This window comes from Sapajus apella, unplaced genomic scaffold, assembly GCF_009761245.1.
Source record: "Sapajus apella isolate SASKATOON/1434 unplaced genomic scaffold, GSC_monkey_1.0 scaffold18, whole genome shotgun sequence".
Taxonomy (NCBI): Eukaryota; Metazoa; Chordata; class Mammalia; order Primates; family Cebidae; genus Sapajus; species Sapajus apella.
In genome coordinates this window covers 5,027,730-5,048,799 of record NW_022436958.1, presented here as the reverse complement: position 1 = coordinate 5,048,799, position 21,070 = coordinate 5,027,730, and the positions used below count along the sequence as shown (strand labels likewise).

The 21,070-nt window shown below is 32.9% G+C and overlaps 1 protein-coding gene across 2 annotated transcripts in view; it reads left to right on the top strand.

Annotated features, from left to right (window-relative positions):
- LRP1B (LDL receptor related protein 1B) overlaps window positions 1–21,070 on the top strand; it is a 1,894,725-nt gene that overhangs the window by 1,216,816 nt on the left and 656,839 nt on the right. For both annotated transcript variants that reach the window (XM_032286208.1, XM_032286207.1), the window contains exons 22-23: window positions 14,138–14,338; window positions 18,975–19,220. In XM_032286208.1, the coding sequence (XP_032142099.1) occupies window positions 14,138–14,338; window positions 18,975–19,220 (447 nt within the window). The remainder of the gene's footprint in view (window positions 1–14,137; window positions 14,339–18,974; window positions 19,221–21,070) is intronic.

Sequence of the window (21,070 nt, the reverse complement as noted above, 5' to 3'; positions counted from 1 at the left end):
ATTTTGGAGACAGGAGTCTCATTCTGTCACCCAGGCTACAATGCACTGACATGATCTCAACTCACTGCAACCTCCGCAACCCCCCCCACCCGGGTTCAAGCAGTTCTCTACATCACACTCCCGAGTAGCTGGCATTACAGGTGTGTGCCACCACGATTGGTTAATTTTTGTAGTTTTTTAGTAGAAACGGAGTTTCACCATCTTGACCAGGCTGGCCTTGAACTCCTGACCTCATGATCTACCTGCCTCGGCCTCCCAAAGTGCTGGGATTACAGGAGTGAGCCACTGTGCTAGGCCCTTTTTTTCTTTTCTTAAATATGCTTCTTGGTAATAATTAACGATTCAAATAAGAAATAAGAAAAATAAATGCAAACTAACATAGGTAGAGATAAATACATATTCCTGGAGCCTATTCCTAGCAAGATAATTGTGTTTCCAAAATGTTTTTTTTTTTTTAACAATATTTTTCATAGTTATGTGACTCTCTTCAATTGTTACATAAGGAGTCATAATTTTAGGGTTATTTGTTAGAAAAATGTAGTTTTAAGTTTAGAAATGGTCTTTTTGGAACATATATTAATTGAAAATTAATAGATGAATGATTGTAAAATGAATGAATTACTGATGTCATAAACAAGTTTTGTTTAATAGGGTAATCTTAACGCCAAAGAGCCAATTATTTGACTCAAGTTCACATACTTCAATGCATATATTGTGTATATTTTCCCCATATAACTTCTGGCATTTTCCTGATTGTATTAATCTTAAAACATAGCAGCTAACAGTCTTTAAAACATACATGAAAAAGAAAGTGGCAAAGTTTTGTGAAAACAAAATATAAAACAATATGGAAAATCCTGAGTTTTAACTACTTGGATATGCTATTAAAACAAATTTAGATGCAAAACATAAAACCAGGCTGTAATTTTTCTATACAGAAATAAATTATAAAGAAATTCACAGTAATGTAAATTCTCAAAGCTATATATTAGTGAAAACTGGTTTGAACTTTCTGTTGTGAAAAAATAAATATGCAGCAAAAGCATATAAACAATAAATATTAGGATTAAGTAAATTTAACAGAATATTTTTAGTGTTTGTGATTTATTTTGAAATATATATTCATATTTTGCAATGAGCACTTATAAAACAACATCCTGTGAATATGCTTTAACATAAAAACAAATCTGAAGAATGATGAGGATGGCTCATTTAATAAGGTTTTTAAATTCCTATACGTTTGGAGAACTGAAATCTATGGGAAAATTTTATATGTGTTGACTTGAGATTTGGATTATCTATTTAAGAATGCTCTTAATTAAACCTCAGATGTTTCTACCAAATAGTTTTTAGGTAAGCAAAAATTTAATGTAAAATAGAACTGTGATAAAACTTATGTTGCACTTTAAAAGGAAAAAGTGAAAGGTAATAATTTAACCATCCATCTGCTTCTAATTTAACCTGTGGTTTGGATATAGTAAACCACAAATTATCCAACTTTGGAAGAATTGCACAATTACAAAGTCACATTTATGATAGACTTCTATGAACATTTCAGTCATTACACTGAATCACAAACATAAGTAAATGTTTAAAATATGTATTCATCTGTAAAACTTCTGATATTTTTAAATTTACTTTAAATTCTCAGTTTGACAAGCTATGAGACCTTTAAACTACCCACAATGTTCAATCCAGAGTTCATGATTATTTTCAAAGATTTTTAAAATGCTAGCTTGAACACTGAAAAGTTTTTAGGCTAGTTAATTTATGTATGGTAGTTATAATAGCTTTTTTATACATAAATTGTCATCTATTGGTCTTTAAACATAGATGCATTAATAAGGTTTTTAAATTCCTATAAAGAAGAGAATGAGAGCTAACTTCAAGTACAATAGAACAGTCATCATTTAAGAGCTTCTAGTCTCAAAGGACCTATTTTTGACCAAGAATTGCATTGTACTACATCTGTTCTCTAACACTCCAGACTAACAAATAGCAGTTGTATTATAACTGGGGAAAAGGAAAGTGAATTTTCAGTCACTCCATCATGGAAAAGAAACTCAGAAATGCCCTTCTTTAGATTAGAAAAATAAAAGAGAAGTTTGATATTACATAGTGATGGCAAGGTAACGGGAAAATAGGCCCTCCAGCTGCATGTAGGAAAGTAAATTTAATCTTTCTGTCCTACTTCTAGAAATTTATGTAAAGAAAAGTAGGATTATATAAGGTTATATATGCATAAAGATATTCAATGAGACATTTTAATAGTAAAAACTTAGAAACAATATATTGCCTATCAGTAGTGATAGTAATAATAAATAGCTGTCTGTTCACACAAGTACTTTAATGTCATTAAGACAATAAAAAGGGAATTCATGTGAAGGTGAGACTTCAAGTTTACACTCCGAACTTTCTCTCTGCTTCTCTGTTTTCACTTCTCAACACACAGAAGTGGTGATAAAATATAACAGGATAAAATAAGGGACATACTGCCTGATGAACAAAAAATATATATCTCTGAGTAACATAAATATAGTACAGTAACAAGTGGTGTGCTGAGCTAAAGCTAAGTACTTTATTAGGTTGGGTATGTAGGCTAGCAGAAATGAACAATTGCTCAGGTCTTAGGGTCAATAGAAATAAAGCTGTCCCATGTGAAGCTGGGTTCTGGAGGCAGGCATTACTGGAAATCAGAACCTGAAAAGAAATCCATTTGCTTTTGAAAGGAGAGTTGAAAACATATATGTATCACTGCTAGTTGCTGCCAGAGGTAGTTACCTAAATGAAGTCCTCTGCCTAAAGAGAGGGGAGGACACAGCCATGGCAATTGAGCCGAACTTCTGTCTGGCTTAAAGATTGAATCTAATAAAAGTCCCATATTGTATTGTATGGGGATAGAATCTCATTGTGTATATATATGCATACATATATGTATATATATATACATATATACATGCATACATGTATATATACATGTGTATATATGCATGCATACATGTATATATACATATATATGCATATATATGTATATATGTTGTATTTCTGAACCAAGAGTGCTGAAAATAATGGGGTTGGCCATAGCAGTACCTGTAGATAGGGACAAGTGAATTCATAAAGTCAGAGAGAAAAATGAAAGTTCTGATCCAAATGAGATTGCACACCAGAATTGTAACATACATGAAGAAAGCTATCTCATCAAAATCAGTCATTACAAAATGAATTATTCATGATTAAATGAAAATAAGCCATATGTCTGAAAAATAAGTTTACAATAAGTATGTTGAGATCCTCAAGAAAAAGAAATAAAAACTAATACTCCTAAAATGACCAAGAATTCAGCATAGATATGACAAGCAGAATAATTGCAATAGGAAAAGGTGGATAATGGGACTGTTTTCTTTAATGGTGCTATAACAACTTATCATAAACTGGGTTGCTTAAACTGCAAACGTTCATTTCTCATGGTTCTAGAGACTGAGAAGTCCAAGATCAAGAACTGGCATATCTGGTGTCTGTTTAAGGCATTCTTCCTGGTTTGCAGATAGCAATCTTCTTATGATATGCGAGCACCACTCTCATAGCTGATTAACTCCCCAAGGCCCCACCTCCCAATACCATCATACTGGGGATTAGGATTTCCACATGAAATTTGTTGGGACACAAATATTCACTCCATAACACCTATAAGAAAAATGTGGTTCAAAACCACAGTGGGTTTATATTCTTTCAACATCAGTTGCTTGATAATAAATGAGCCCAGTAATGCCCATGTTGGTGAGAGTAGAGGAAGAAGACACGTTGCTTTCAGTGGAGATTGGTGAATCTCTATGGAAAGCAATGTATTTCAATGCTTACAATGCGTCTACAATTACACACACAATTCCACCTCTAAATATTTATCATATAGATATATTCATGCATTTGAGAAATGAGATGTACAAAGATATTTAAAGCTTTATTAAATGTTTCATAAAATTAAACTAATACATATATACATATACTCTTCCATGTACACTGAAGTTATCGAAAACTCTTTCAAATTTGACCATTATTGTAGGTTCCAAAGAAGTCTTAAAGTATTTCAAATAATTGACAATTTGCAAAAAGCATTCTTTACACACAAAACAAATTAGAAATCTGCAGCAGAATGACTTTTTAAAAATGTATTTGACTTCAAAACAATCAATGGGTTAAGAAACCATAATACATATATTTAAATATTTAGAACTGAATGAAACGGGTAGTACTATACATCAAAATGTTTATGACTTTTTAAAAAATAGACTATATTTCAGACTAATTTTAGGTTCACAGAAAAATTGAGCAGAAATTACAGAGACTTCCTATACACTCCCACCACTCTCTTATATACAGCTTCCTTCGCTATCAATATACTACACCAGAGGGGAACATTTGTTATTATCAGTGAACCAGCAGTGACTCATCTTTCTCATTCAAAGTTGATGGTTTACATGAGGGTTTACTTTTGATGTTGTATATTCTATGGGTCTTGAAAAACATATGACATGTGTCCATCATTATAGTATCATGGAGAATAATTTCACTGCTCTAAACATCTTTTGTACGCTGTCTGTTTATTCTTCCCTCCCCCTTAGCTCCTGGAAGCTACTGATCTTTTTAACCTCTCCAAGGTTTTGCCTTTTCCAGAGTGTCATGTCATTGGATCTCATAGTATGTAGACCTTTCCATATTGGCTTCTTTCACCTTGTAATATGCACTTAAGTTTCCACCATGTCTTTTCACAATTTTGTAGTTGATTTCTTTAAGCTTTGAATAACATTCCAGTATCTGGATGTACCATAATTTTTTAATCTGTTCACCTACTGAAAGACATCTTTGTTGTTTCCAAGTTCTGGCAACTATGAATAAAGCTGTTTAAATATCTACATATAGGCTTTTGGGTGGACATACGTTTTTAATTCACTTGGGTAAATACCAAGGAGTCCATTTGCAGGATAGTATGGTAAGAGTATGTTCAGTGTTTGTAAGCAATGGCAGAACTCTTCCAAAGTGGCTGTACCATTTTGCATTCGTTCACCTGTGGTGAATTAAAATTCCTGTTGCTCTATATCCTTGAAAATCTTTAGTGTTGTCACCGTCCCAGATTTCCATCATTCTGATAGGTGTACAGTTGTATCTCATTACTGTTTTAATTTGCATTTTCCTAATGACATATTATTTTCAGCATCTTTTCAAATGTTCATTTGCCATTAAATTCCTTTAATCGTTAAATGTTGCAAACAAGCTAAATAGGCCAAAATAGGGCACTAGATGCAAATATGATATTTCTGTCTAGTAGAATGCTTTGCATATTTGGAAGTCATTACAATGCACTGACATGGACACTTCTCTATAATTACACGTTGGGTGAAAAGTGAAGGAGCACAAGAGAGGGCACAGCATGTCATACTGATTAACTGAAAGAAAACAAAAGTTTATTCTTTCTATAATGAAAACATTTCTGGAAGAATTCATAAGAAACTATTGTCATTATTTGTCTTTATATATGGGGAAAAGTGGCTAGGAAGAATGATTGGGAAGGTGTCATAACTTTTACTGTGTCCTTTTTTGATTGACTACCTTTCCAAGAGTAGTCAATCAAACTAGTTTAGTGTTTGATTGTGCTGACTCATCTACCTTCCACTCTAGACTCCATTGAAATACGCAACATACATTTTGAAATCAAGTCCCCAAGTAGGGTTAAAAGTTAAAGACAAGTGATCGTTAGTAGAAGAGTGTAACAGAACTATCATACTGTGTTCTGATCTGCTGTGCAATGAAAATCCACTGTGGGCTTCTGTGAATGGCAAACCATTATTCTTGTATATTTTTTGATGATTTTGTTTTCCTTCCCCCATTGCTGTATCAGTGAATACAGAGTAAAATGATGAATTTAAACATTGTTGAAAACCAATCTGGATTATTAGAACCAATAATATCCTATAATGGTATAGTGATTTTGTTAGAATTATATGGTGGGTTATATATGAAGTCTTTCTAAACATGGCCCTTTTTTTTTTCTTTCTGTCACCAGCCCTATGGAATACTTCTATTTATTTCTGATGTAAATAATATGGTGAGCTGTTCATTGTTTATGTGCCAGAAAGCTAATAAAATATTTTGCATATTTCCTCTTATGAGCCAACCTATATTTTTCCTTGATTCCTCCCAGTGACAGTTTTAAACCTTTTGTTGTATGCCTGTTCTTCTGATTTCCCTTCAGTCCTGTCTATAAAGAAGAAAAGACAATGCTCCTTTTTGCCTAGGAAGACTCTTCTTCCGATATTGATCCTGTGACCTCCTAATCCTTGTGGGAGCTTATTCACTTTTCTTGCCTGGCATTCAATTTTTTTCCCCACACTAATATTTCTTTCTCCCCATAACTATATCTAATTCAATAACCTGAGAAACATTTCTTTGATTTTATCACGTTTTCCCTGTCTTTCTTCTTCCCGTCATTAAATCACCTCACGCCAGTACTTAGATGTCTTATGTCTCACTATTTCCTTCATCCCTTGCAATCTAACATGCAATCACTTCCCTTGATGGAAATTGCTATTTCCATGGTCACCAGGAATGATTTCTCAGTTTATGCTCTTCTGTGTTTTGAGTCCTACTCGTCTATTCAGTAACTGCATGAGTGCAGATGGGTTACCAAATCTCTCTACATTATAGTTTTCTGATCTGTAAAGTGGTATGGTAATAATGACTGGCATAATGTACAATGAGTGCCTAGAGCACAATATAAGCTTAATGAATAACATTTTTCACTGTTAGTACTGCACTTAGGCTTCTTTCTCTGCAACCCTTAACCCTGCGGCATGTCCTCTCCTTGTAATATTTTCTTGTGAATTCTCATATTGGATTTTTCTCTTTAGCCACATAGCATTTAGACTCCTCTTTTTATTTCACTTTTCCTTGCCCTTTTTCCTCTGCCTATCCCTTATATTTAATTAAAAAATGTACTTGTCAAGCATATATGTGTCCAGCATTGCAGACAGTTTCCTCTTAATTTGTTTTGCTCCTTCTCATCTTTCTGCCAGGTCTTCATAGCAATCTCTTCTGTGCCTAGTTTTAACCATCAACTCTAGGCCTCCAAAATCTCTGCCATTGACATCTACTCTTTACTTGCAGCCTGTTTTTTCCCCATTGCAATGCTAAACATTCTACTTTCTCTTCAAAGTCAGAAATGAGTAAGAATTTCTCATTTCTGTTAGAATATTTAATTCCCTGGACACTCAGATTTAAAGCAGAAAGCACCATTTGACACTTCTAACTTGAAATCATTTTCCATGTCCTAGTCCTACTGAGGTTACCACTGCAGTAGCTCCCATATCACCCATTCCATTCAGTACTCACATCTCATAACCTAAGGTTAAGTTTTCATGATCTCTCACTCAAATCTTTGTGTGGCCAACTGTTTTCCCCTGATGGTCATTAGCTTCAGTCCACTGTACACACAGTTTCGGCTTCCTCTTACCTCTCAAGATGTGACCTAAGCACATACTTTCAAAAAGTCTTTCAATCGTTCAAGTTTATCTGAATCATATAGACAACCTCCACTGCTAATTCAAAAAGTGTCTCAATTTTCTTAACCTTCATCAGATTAAGAAACGCTTCTTGAATTAGGGCCCCCCCAACTGCTTCATTCTTGCTTTTTTAAACAATTGCCATTCTTTCCTGCCTTTATACCTTTAGATAAGAGTTTCACATTTTACGTGAATTAAACAAATAATGTTGAGTATTCAGCATATAAAACTGCATATGTTCAAACTTACCCCCCAAAATCAACTATTAAACTTAGTGTACGTGGTTCTGTGTTTATAGCTCTGATGATAATTTGCACCTGTAACTATTATATAAACAAACTATGTTTAGCATAAAATAAAAAGCAAATATAAAAATTAGAATTTTATAATGAATTCACTTAGAGATGAAACGAAGGTCAACATAAGGAAGAACTGATTCTCTTTTACTATCTATGCCCTGACATATTCCCATTGAGTAGCAGGAGTAATCACTATGCTATTAAATTTTTATTTCCTTTACCAGGTCCTTTTACTTGCTTTTGATTTTGTGTAAGGTATATATTTGAATGTTAAGACTGTATGCATAAGTCAGCCATCTATATTAAATGCTTTTTTCCTTATGTAAAATTTTCTACCATCCTTCAAATTACTGTTCCAAAGAGTAGCTCAGTAAAGTTTGTTCTTATCCTTCCAATCATATATATTTTCCACCTCCTTGAAAATCCATAGCATTCTCTGATGGTTATAAGGCTTTTATCTTACTGTATTTTATATGTTCAATATTAAAATATTTGTCATTACTAGAGTTATTGCTCCACAAGGTCAGGAATTTGTCTTCCCCATCTTTCTACATTCTTCAGTAGCAAATCAAGCGTATAATACTCAAAAAATATTTGCCAAATTGAATTGAAACCAAGCATTGTTAGAGAAATAAATATGTAGGTAACACTAAAGTTTGATAATATAAAAAAGTTTAGAAGATTACTATTCAAAAAGACAGTATAATAATATAGTTGCAAGTAAATCTATTTAGATTTTCTCAAAGATTCCCTTCTTCATATTAACATTTGTATTCTTAATATAAACTCCCAGTCACATCCCAGAACAGAAATCACCCCATTATAGCATGTGTTATCTTTTATTAAGATATAAACAAGTATTTTCTAAACAAGTCAGTTTAGAAAAAGATACATCTATTTCAGAAAATGGTCAAGAGTTTAACACAGAAAAGAGAAAGTCTAGGAGAGATTGGATCAATTTATTTTGGAAAACTAGCATGTTTTCTACAATCATAAAAACTTAGTTTTTCTATAGCTGTTGACTTTGTAGTGGTATTTAACCAAATGTCTGGGATTTGTGGATTTTTTTTTTTTAATTTTGCTGTTGCTGTTACTTATTCATTCTTATTTTCTTTGCTCAAAGGACAAAACTAAAGTTACTAAAATAAAGTCTTTCACACATAGTTATCAAGTTGGAAACATCATTATAAATAAATGAGAAAATAGTTTGTAGAGCTCAATTCATACTAATTATCTAATATTGTTTTCAGCATCTTCTAAAAAAGAATTAGTAAACAAGTGATTTACTTGGTTATTTGAATGACTCAGGTACATTTTAAAAACTTTAAAGATTTTTGGATTTTCTCTTTATTAGATACTTATAATTTCTATAATACATTTTACTATGATTAATGACTACTTATTTCTTACACGTAAAGAAGGGAGCTTAAACAAAGAAATCTGTGATATTTATTCATTCAAGATTTTATGTCCAATGACTTGATTAGGTACTTACTTAAGTAAGGATTTATCTTGATATGAATCAAGTAAAAATCAATATGCTTAAATCATTTTTACTGAGGTCATTTGCTTTTGGGTTTTACCTAATTCATGTTCGTGAGTTAGAAATTAATTAAACTTATCCTACCTAGTTCACCTTCTTATCTACATTTTGCTAAGAACTAAAACCAAGCAAATAAAAACAGAGAGATGCAATTAAGGTTTAAACAGCCCCTGAAAAATCAATAAAAAGAAGGGAGCTATTTAAGCTCATACAATTCATTTAAGCTATGTATTCATATTTATTTATATCGCTGGCGACATTATTTGTTTTATAGTTTTACAGTCATCTAAATATGATTTTTGTTTACCTTTTCCAGGCAGTATCTATATAAGGGATGGCACATAGCTTTACTGCTATTCTGACTCTAAAAGTTTGATAGTGATTTATGGATATATCTGTTGAAACAATTCTAAGGTCATTCTGGAGTCAGGGGTTGGAAATGCCATCATGGATTAGTGATGTCTCTGGAAAAAAAAAAAAAAAGGTAGTTGCATCTTGATAAACCAAACTAAAAATGGAAATGTGCATATTCTTGAACCTTTGCAAATGACTTCATACAATTTAATGCTTAAGTATAGAATGCCATATTTTAGACTACAATGATATATTATGCATTGATCTTGTCTTTCTAACTAGATTACAAGCTCCTTGGTGACGGGGAGCAGGTTTCATGCTTTCTTATATTTCTGAAAGCCCTTAGGAAAGGGTAAAGCAAGAGTAACTTCAACATATAATTTTTACAAGAAGGCTATTGAATCTGTTAGGCTTCATTGCATATGTGTGTACATAATTATTTTTTTAAATGAGCCACTATATGGAAAACTTATGCAAGTATATGGGAGAAGGAAAATAAAGCAGCACAAGAATATTCAATGGAAAGTTTATCTTACTCCTACAAGTTTCCAATTACTAATTCTTTCCAGAGGCAATCATTTTAAACTATTTCTTGTGTAGCCCTCCAGAAAGAATTGAAGTAGAGACAAGTGTATTCATGTACTTATATTAATAAATGTGTGGAAATATAGTCATAGATATTGATAAATAGCTAAATCCCTTTCAACATTTCAGAGCCTACATACACTGAGTTCTATGCCTTTTTAAAATTAATTAATTTTGGAAGTTAGTTTTTATTCACTTATGTAGATTGACACATTCTTCACTCAAGCATATACCTTTAATGTATGGATGCATTGTAATTGATGTCACCAGGCTTGCAGTAATTATTTAAATTGTTACCTGCCTTTTCCTATTATATACATATCATCAATACATATCCTAGCATCTTTGTGCATTTATGCAAATATATTTATGAAAACATTTTCTAAAATTAGAATTACTGTGGTGAAGAGTTGACACATGTTTTATTTTCTGGATTTCTTGACATTGCCATAGAGAAAATTTATCATAATTTGTAGCCTGTTTGACATTTGTGCTGTTTCCTACATCCTTGTCAAATCTAGATTTGGATTATTCAACTTTTTGATCTTGATGTGTCTAATAGAGAAGGAAGGGAGGAAGGGTGTCAACTGGTTATTTTAGTTTACCCTTTTTAATTAAAAGGGAGGTTCAATATCTTATGTTTGTAAACCATTACTATTTCTTTACGAATCTTGCACTTGGATTGATTTTTATCCTATTGATTTAAAAGAATCCTTGTATTTTTTAAAAATACGTTTTCTGTCATATAATGAAATATTTTTAAAAATATGATGAAATGTCCTTTCTGACTTACTGACTGTCCACTGACTTTGTCTATGGAGTTTATTGTTGCAAAATGGAATAAAATGTTTATAAAATTCAGTTTAATATTTGTATTTCTATCATCCTTATTTTAAAATGATTACCTCTTTGATATTCTATAATATGTCATAGCATAAGAAGTCAGGCGAATATTCAGCTTTATTATTTATCCTCCAGATTGGCTAATGAGGTGATACAACATCATTAATTTTGTTCTGTACTATTTGAATTGCCAGCTTTATACATATACATATATATATATATACACACACACATATACCATCTACATAAATGAACCTATTTCTAATGCCTCTGTGCCCTTTCATTGTTGATATATTTCTTGATATTCATTTATAAAAAGTATTTTAGCTACTATTACCTTAAACTACTTCTAAATAGTTGGCATATATAGTTTCTACTCATTGAGATGCCTCTGGTTTTTTGTTTTGTTTTTTGTTTTTCTAAGATTATGAATGATTTTTGAAGTTTTATTTTTTTAATTTAAAATAAACTTGTAGGGTGGCATTAATATTGTTGCTATTTTGAAAGGATTATATAAATTAAAAGAAACTTAGTGTCTTTACAGTAATAATTGATTTTATTCAAGACCAAACAGTATCTTTCTTCAAGGCTTTTTTTTTCATATTCTTTGAGAAATTTGAATTTAATTTTGGAATTTCCTTTGTATAAATCTTATATAGTTCTTGTTCATTTTAACCCAAAATACTTTCTTGTATGTAAAATTTTAATTGGCCTTTTCTTCTGTATATGTTCTCCGTAGATATGAAATCTATTTTTATGTTATTTTTGAAACTAGCTACCTATTTTTGAATTCTTAGTTTCTTGTAATCATTATGTAATTTTAATGATTTTATAATTATATGATTATATTAACAATATCTTGAATATCAAATGTATTTTTGTAACTGTGGAACTGAAATATTCTATTTTATCCATGTCTATGGAACTGAAATATATTACATATTTTTTATTTGACATAATAGTGTGAGGAATTATTCATATATTTTTATAAATAAAACATTTTGCCCCTATATTTTAATTATTTAAAAATGTACTTTCCTATAAGATTTGAGAAGACATTTAAAAACATGATTTTTGGACATACATAGTGTAATATTTTTCATTTCCCTTATATTTGCCTCACCTTCTATTTTTTTGCGAAAATTTCTTTTTTTTTTTTTTTTTTTTTTTGAGATGAAGTCTCACTCTGTAGCCTAGGCTGGAGTGCAGTCGCTTGATCTCTGCTCACTGTAACCTCCGCCTCCCGAGTTCAAGTGATTCTCCTTCCTCAGCCTCCCAATAGCTGGTATTACAGCACACACCACCACACCCAGCTAAACTTTTGTATCTTTATAGAGACGGGGTTTCACCATGTTGGCCAGGCTGGTCTCGAACTCCTGACCTCATGATACACATGCCTCGGCCTCTCAAAGTGCCCAAAGTGCTAGGATTACAGGTGTGAGCTACCATGCCCTGCCTACCCCAGTTATTTTTATAAGATGCTAGTATGTAGTCAGTCAATAGTATTTATCTTTAGGTACATTTAAAAATTTTATGTGGGCTGGGCGCAGTGGCTCACGCCTATAATTCCAGCACTTTGGGAGGCCGAGGCGGGTGGATCACGAGGTCAAGAGATCAAGATCATCCTGGTCAACATGGTGAAACCCCGTCTCTACTAAAAATACAAAAATTAGCTGGGCATGGTGGCGCGTGCCTGTAGTCCCAGCTACTCGAGAGGCTGAGGCAGGAGAATTGCCTGAGCCCAGGAGGCAGAGGTTGCGGTGAGCCGAGATCATGCCATTGCACTTCAGCCTGGGTAACAAGAGCAAAACTCCATCTCAAAAAAAAAGAAAAAAAAAAGAAAAAGAAAAAAAAAGATTTTATGTTACAACTGAACATTGTATAATCTAGAAAGGATAATTAATTAGAAGTAAATGAAAGACAATTTGGAAAGGAGGAAAACTTTGCAGTGAACCGTTCACATAGACAACAATGCTAGGCATGGTGGCTTATGCCTGTAATCACAGCAGTTTGGGAGGTTGAGGTGGATCATCTGTCAGGAGTTTGAGACCAACCTGACCAACATGGTGAAACCTCATCTCTACTAAAAACACAAAATTAGCTGGGCATGGTGGCACATGCCTGTAATCCCAGTTTCTTGACAGGCTGAGGCAGGAGAATTGCTTGAACCCAGGAGGCGAAGATTACAGTGAACCAAGATCACGCCATTGCACTCCAACATGGGTAACAAGAGGAAACTCCATCTCAAAACAAAACAAAACAAAACAAAAAAAAAATGACAACAATGGCCGTTGTTCTCTTTGCATTTCACACTGTTACTGTTGAATCATGCTGACTAAATAATAATTATTTTCTTTTTTTCTGCTAGAAACAATAAAAAATTTCTATAAATTCTGTCTATACATATGTTAGCTACCAAAATGGTTGATGCCATTTGATATTCACTTATAAGGGGGCATGTAAATATGTCGAGTGGGGAGTTGGGGTGTTGAGCTTATAAATATAAATAGAAGGACAACCTCTCCTGCTAAAATAAGGTATCTACCTGAATTTGGGTTTCTGACAGGCACCAATAGCATTTACCTAAATTTAGGGATATAAAAAGCACTGATATACAAATGTATCTTTAAAATTTGCTTTTATTTTTGTGATTAAACTTTCAATTAGTCACAGAAACCTTCTATCTCTCTATCTCTTTATATGTTTAAATATAGTTTCAAGCAATGACTTGAAACTAAAGAAAATATCAAAGGTCAAACCCTAAGAGCACTTTAATGACCAAGACAATAAATATTCAAATGCTGTCATGAAAATAAACTGTCAAATAATAAGCAAATAGATTTCGTTTTCTTTTGCTAAAGACGCGTAATTCTGCCTGCGACTGAAGACAATAATGGCCACTCATTATTACAATGACCTAATCACAAAAATCAAACACATGCTATTTCTGTTTTCTTAAGGGAGATGCATCAACAAAGCATGGGTGTGTGATGGAGATATTGATTGTGAAGATCAGTCAGATGAAGATGATTGTGACAGTTTCTTGTGTGGACCACCCAAGTATCCTTGTGCTAATGACACCTCAGTCTGCCTGCAGCCAGAGAAACTCTGCAATGGGAAAAAGGATTGTCCTGATGGCTCTGATGAAGGCGATCTCTGTGGTATTACATGTTTAACTGCATTGACTTCTCTATGGAAACTACAACCTTTTAGTTTACTTGCTGTTACTTAATATAGTAGCATTCATTTCTTCGATTCATTTCCTTTAAGTGTAACTTTTGGCAGTGAAACTTATCTACATTTTTCAGATACTCTAAGGCTATAGAAAAAGTTTAAATGTGATTAGAAGTTTCTGAAAACAACTCAGAAAAAGCAAGCCTAAATCGAAGTACCTAATTGTAGAGCTGTGTTCATCATTTAGATCTCTGGGTGACCAATGCTTTTCCCTCAGTTGAACTGATTGTTAAGTGAGTCACTGAGAACAAGAAAAACTTGTTATTCCTCATGTATGGGATAGAGCTCACCACCACCCTATATGTTTTGATATGCCTTCTAATCATTACAACAGAAACTGATTTTTAGGAAGAGAGAGAGACTGGATAACAAAGCCAATTGAATATTATCCAACTTGATATAATTTTCTCTCTAGTTTTTAGTCCTCATCCAGCAGCTTTCTTTAGTATGCTTTATCTAGTTAAAATGATGATTTCAATGAGCTTTGAAATCCCGTTGGCTAGCAAGCTTTCTTACCAACCAGCACATACAAAAGAAAATTACATTTTCTTCTCTTTGGGGAGATCAGAGATTTAGCAAAGAGATTTTTAAAATGTGTTTTCCAGATAATATTGAAGGTGACATCAAGAGAGTAATGAAGAACAGTTTACAAAATGATAAGAACAATAATGGGATGACTTGAGGCTATGAGAAAATGACTTTAGGAAATAATGAAGCTGACTGAATGAAAGTAGAAAAGACAACTACATTGAAGCCTAAAGTTATATTTTGACTGAAAATGAGCATTAATAGCATACTGAGTGATTTAACAAGGAACGATTTTTTTAACATATGTGGCAAAATGTCTTTTTTTAGTCGTGATTTTATAAAATAACCTTGAATCGGTGAATGCAACAGTCTTCATTCAACGATGCTAAAATTATACAAAAAGATTCAGACCAAGAAAAAAGAAAAACAACTAAAATTAACCAACAAAATTTATAAATAAAATATGACTAACTTCATTTTTCTGTATTCATTTTTTTTTTTTGACCAGCTTGTTATTTGTAGTGGAATGGGTTGATGAGAGTTTTGCTCATGAAGGTTATAAATACAATTCTAAAAGAAACTTAGCAATACTCTTAAAAGAAAAAAGAATGTATGGAAAAACTCTAGACTTCAACAAGCTTAAATTCTTTTCTTTAATTAAATCATTTGAGTAGGTGACTTATTTCTTAAAATGTTGGTTTCTTATAATTAGAATAGAGGCAATGGTATTAGGTAATCATGGTAATAATGCCTGATGCTACAGCTATTGAAAAATATTAGTACTTTTCTACCTTTTCCCCATCCTTCAAGTTAAATGAAATAAATAAAAGGCAAAAGACGTAAAGTACACTCATTGAGAAAAATGAAGAAAATAAGGAAACACAGTCTTATTTTCCTATTCTTCACTTTCCAAGTTGGGAAAGGAAAAGAGTAATGAGGAAATTCCCTTTAATTCATTTCTTTGTCTACTTCAGAATTGAAAACCACTTCTTATCTAGCCATATAGTCATTACTTAAAGAGTTTTGCCCAAACATGTCAAAAGATTATAGAGATTGAAATGGATTATAAGAAGAAATCTGGTGTGAAAGCACCAGAGAAGAAAAAAAGACTATTATAATTGCAGCATTGTGACATATTGAACTACACACCCCGCTCTTTAAGTGGTGAAGTTATGAAGAGAACAACAAAAACAAAAAGCAAATACTGGCCAAGGGATTAAATTGCCTTTTCTATGATCATATGCAATGTATATAAGGAAAAGGAGAACCCAAGAGTGTAAATTTTCTAATTCTAGTGAAGAGATTATTTTTAGGGAGTTTTAAAAATAATTTCAAAAGAAAAAGGATTTCCACTTAAGAAACAAACAAAAATAGACTTTAAAATGGAGTTCTATTTATCTTTGCTGTAAGAATATGTCAAAGATAAACAAAGCCAGATGCTAACTTGTAAAACAGTAAGTAAGGATTTTATTTATTAGTAACTCTTGTGATAGAAAAGAGACTACTGTGTGAACTGAGCTCAGCTTCACTGAAACTAAAGACTGGAAACTTTTAAAGGTGGGGTTTTCTAAGGAAAAGGCACTAAGGGGGCTAAGGGGGCTGGTCCACAAGATTGTGCCATCTGATTTTGGTCATTGATGTTTCACTGGAAGGGAAAACAGACTTGTCTTTGTGTTAGGAGGCAGTGGCAGCAAGTGAGAGTAAGATACCCACCGGGCTGGGAGGGAGAATGAGAGTGAGAGTTACCTTCTCATATGTTTGCATTTCAAAGAGAAAGCTCTTGGCTCCTTAGAAGGCAGTTCTGGATAGTAGAAAATTTACATCTCAAAAAGACAGAGAAAGGATTTATAATTGCAAGCTTTCTAAAGCAACTGTTCTAAGAGGAATTCCAGGGCCTATCTGCCTATTACTGTGATGTTTCTAAGGGAGTCAATTTAATGTAGGGGCTGGGGTCATTCTAGGGATGCACATTTAAGCTGCTAAACAATGTGCTAGTGATTGTTCAAGTCTTTTAGTATGTATTTGTGGCCCACGGGCATGGGGAGGGGTGGTGGAGGTGAGGGCAGGAGGATGAAATAATTTGTGCTCAGAGTCTGCAGTTTTTATAGGCCAAGGCTAAGGTCTAGTCAAGAAGAGGACTTAGAGGATCCTGACTAGTATTTGATCATGGAGAGAGTCTTTGTCAGGTAATAAAAAATTTTTAAAGAAGTTGCAAGATTAATGACACGTTTAGGGCTAAGTAAGAATTAACAGGTTCTACTTATGCAAATAGTGGCATTAAATTTATTTATTCAATTTCAGATTTCAATGTGAATTTCATTTAACCTAAAATCCGTGACTTCATTCTACAGATAATATTAGAAAAAGACACTTTGGTACTGAGAGAACAGTGACATTTGAAATAAGCTAAAAGCATTCTAACAATTCTTTTTTACCTCCTGGGCACAGTGACATTTCTTTACAGTAATATTCTTGAAAAAGAATGTCAATTGAACTAAAATGGGGTAAATACTTTGAAATGACTGCTGTTTTGAAATGCTTATGATTATGGGTGAACAAACATATTTGGAGAACCAAGAGCTGAATCTATTTTTTTCTTCTAAAATAATACCAAACTTGAATTGAATTGTTAGAGAAAACAGTTAATACAATCATTTTCCTTTTCTTATTACTATAGCTTCTTTGATGGTGAAAAATTATATGAAGAAGAGTTGACCCATATAGAGCTTTTAAACTGTAGAAATATTTTTTAAAGCCTTACATTTCAGGCCAATTTTTGTACTGGATACATTTTCATAGACAGCCAGAAGTATTTGCTGTATGTAAATAAATATTATTGCAATTTACCAATTATTAGATAATAGTCTTTTTAGCACATCTCAAAACATACACAATTAAATAGAGTTTGAAATGCATTTGAAAATATTTTTAAAGCCAAGAAAGACAAAGCTTCTTTCGGCCTTTTTTCTATGTACCTAATGGCACACAGTGGTAGGTAATGTAGTTTCAAAGACAATTATCTGGCATTTTCTTCAAGGTTATAAGCATGTCATATTGAAATTTTTTCAAGTAGACAATACTGAATCAATTTCAGGGCAACGTGTGCTTTTAGACAATTTTGCTACTTTAAAAAAAATTATCAAATATTTTTAACTTGTTACTCAATGTTAGGTATACACTGGTAAACAGAATAGATATTTCTATACCCTCATGGAACTTGCAATTTGGTGATAAAGTAGAATAATAAATATATTTAAAGGACAGCTATATATTTAAATGCTATTCAAAAAGATAATCTTTTTTTTTTCTTACAAACTAATCATATTATCTATGTAATCAAAACTGTTGCTCATTGTTTCAGCCAAAATACCAGACAACATTTTTTGGTTTTTTTAGTGTTTTGCTTATGATGTTTCCATGACATTATTGAATAATATAAACCAACATAGGAGGCACAATTTACAATTCACCTAACAAAGGTAAACTCCTGCAGCCATTAATGGACAAAGTAATCGATTCTGCATTGTAACTCCAGATTAGACTGTACAAATGTTGCAAAAGATATATAGCTATTATGTATATATTCATATATGTATAAAGATATGCTTGTTAATTTATTAATATCAAGATATGTCTGATATTCAGATCATCATGGTATGTGCATCAATTCTTGAAGGCCTCTGCAAATGATTTTGCACAGCTGCCAAGAGGCTTAGCATAATCTTTCCAGCCATAACAGAAATATTGAGTGCGCTTTACATCTGTGGGATAGAGCAAACTATATTCCAAAGTTTTACAGAAATGAAAATCTTCCATTTATAATTTATATCATATAGAATTAAATTTGGCCTTTGGATGAATTCTGTCATCATTTCTATATCAACCCCTTAAGAATAAAAAATCCAAATAGGTCTTTCTTATATTCATTTATAGTATCTTGGCTAATTGTAGGCTTAGAAAATTGAGTTCAATGATTAGTATTTAACTGAGGAAAGCAATTGAGAAGACCTATAATCTGTTCCCTGCTTTTTACAGATGAATGTTCACTGAACAATGGAGGCTGTAGCAACCACTGTTCTGTTGTTCCTGGGAGAGGAATTGTCTGTTCCTGCCCTGAAGGACTTCAACTCAACAAAGACAATAAAACATGTGAAATTGTGGATTATTGTAGCAATCATCTAAAGTGCAGCCAAGTGTGTGAGCAGCACAAGCACACAGTCAAGTGCTCATGTTATGAAGGCTGGAAGCTGGGTGTAGATGGTGAAAGTTGCACAAGTGTTGGTAAGTAGATATTTTGTGTGTGTTACTATATTTAAGAAATCTTAAAAAAAAAAAAAATTCCCAAAACAGCTTCAGAAAATTAACAAAAGGATTCAGCTAATTTTAGATTAAAACATTTAACTATAATGTGCCATTTTAGACACACTACAAAATTTCTGGAGAGAAAATATTATGATAATTCTTACTTTTGCAATCCATTGAATTGTTACCATCAGATTATTTTTCCCTGAAACACTGATTTCATTATCATATCCCTGATGGGCTTGTTTTTGCATGTGCAAAAGCATTTGCTTTGTTTCTCTGTGTATGCTTTTTAGGGGGTCCTGCCCCACATTCTCAGTTGTTATTTCTACTGCTCTTGAAAACAATTTCTTGCTCTGGCTGTGTTCATCTTCTAACTGCTTATTTAAAACATTGTGTGGATTCTCTAGGTGGTTTTTCACAGTGGGAAAGGCAAACAAAGGCTTTAGATTATGATATTCAAACTCTAATTGTGTAACTGACATTCATTCTCTATGTGACCCTAGGCAGATTACATAACACTTTTGAGCCTCAGTTTTCTCATTTTTCAAGTAACATTGCCAATTATAACCATTTCTTGCTTACAGCATGTTGTAAAAATAGCATGAAAGGGACTGTGCCTCACACCCATAGGGTGTTTAAAGTAGTATTGCTTCCCGTCATCTTTTCCAGATTCTTAGTCTGAGTCCACAGGAAACCTAGAAGTTCATAGATAGAATTGAAGAGATCCAGGAATTTTGTTTGGGAAAATATTATAGATTTATTTTAACTTCGAGCTGAAAGTTAGCATTTCTTTTTATTGTGAATGTATGCCATAGACCACAGAAGTCATTAGCAGCAACATGAATTTGCCAATAGAAGTAATAGACATATTCATATCACATTATAGTTGTACCATATCTCAAAATATCACTTCTGTTCAGGCTTTGAAATCCATTACTAATTCAATTATGGGACTCATTAGACCCACTGCTGGATCTTATTATTGAATACACTAATAAAATCCTTTCTGTGGGGGGAATATCTCTTCAACTTTTTCCAAGACTAAAAGGAACACCATATCAAATAAATATGGTATTAAATAAAGTTTGAATTTCATGCTATCAAAATAAATATATAAGTAAATACATTTATGACTATATTCAAAAATTATTTAATTTCAGTAACTGCATTTCGATATGTTTTCTTATCTATACTTTTTGAAAAACTTTATTCTTCTGTTCTTGTACTTTTAAAAACTTTCTAGTATTTGCTAGCACAATAGGGTGACTTTAGTCAAAAATAATTTAGTTGTACATTTTTAAAAAGCTAAGAGTATAATTAGATTGTTTGTTATACACGGATAAATGCTGGATGTGATGGATACCCCATTTACCCTGATGTGATTATTATACCTTGCTTGCCTGTATCAAAATATTTCATGTCACCTGTAAGGTAACTAGGGCCAGTGGCACAGGGGGTAAAGAAATTTGCCAAGACAGTTGTAGTTAAAGAAAGGCAGGTTTATTAGAGAAAGTATGAAAATGCATTGCAAGGTTGCAACAGGCAGTTCAGCAGAGATGGAGCTGCCTGCAAAGAGGCAGGGGCTGGAAGGACATTTTATATCGTTGTGCTAGAGGGAGCCACTTGTGGAATGAGATCATTGCGCCCACAGAACAAGAAGGTTGTTGATTATGATGAGATTAGCCATCTATCAGAATGATTGTTCTTCCCCACTTGGAGCTCTCCCCCACTTGGAGCTCTCCCCAACTTGGAGCTCTCCGCCACCTGGAACCCGTTCAACATTGTTGCATACTTATCTTATCAGGACTCCACATAACCCATAAGTA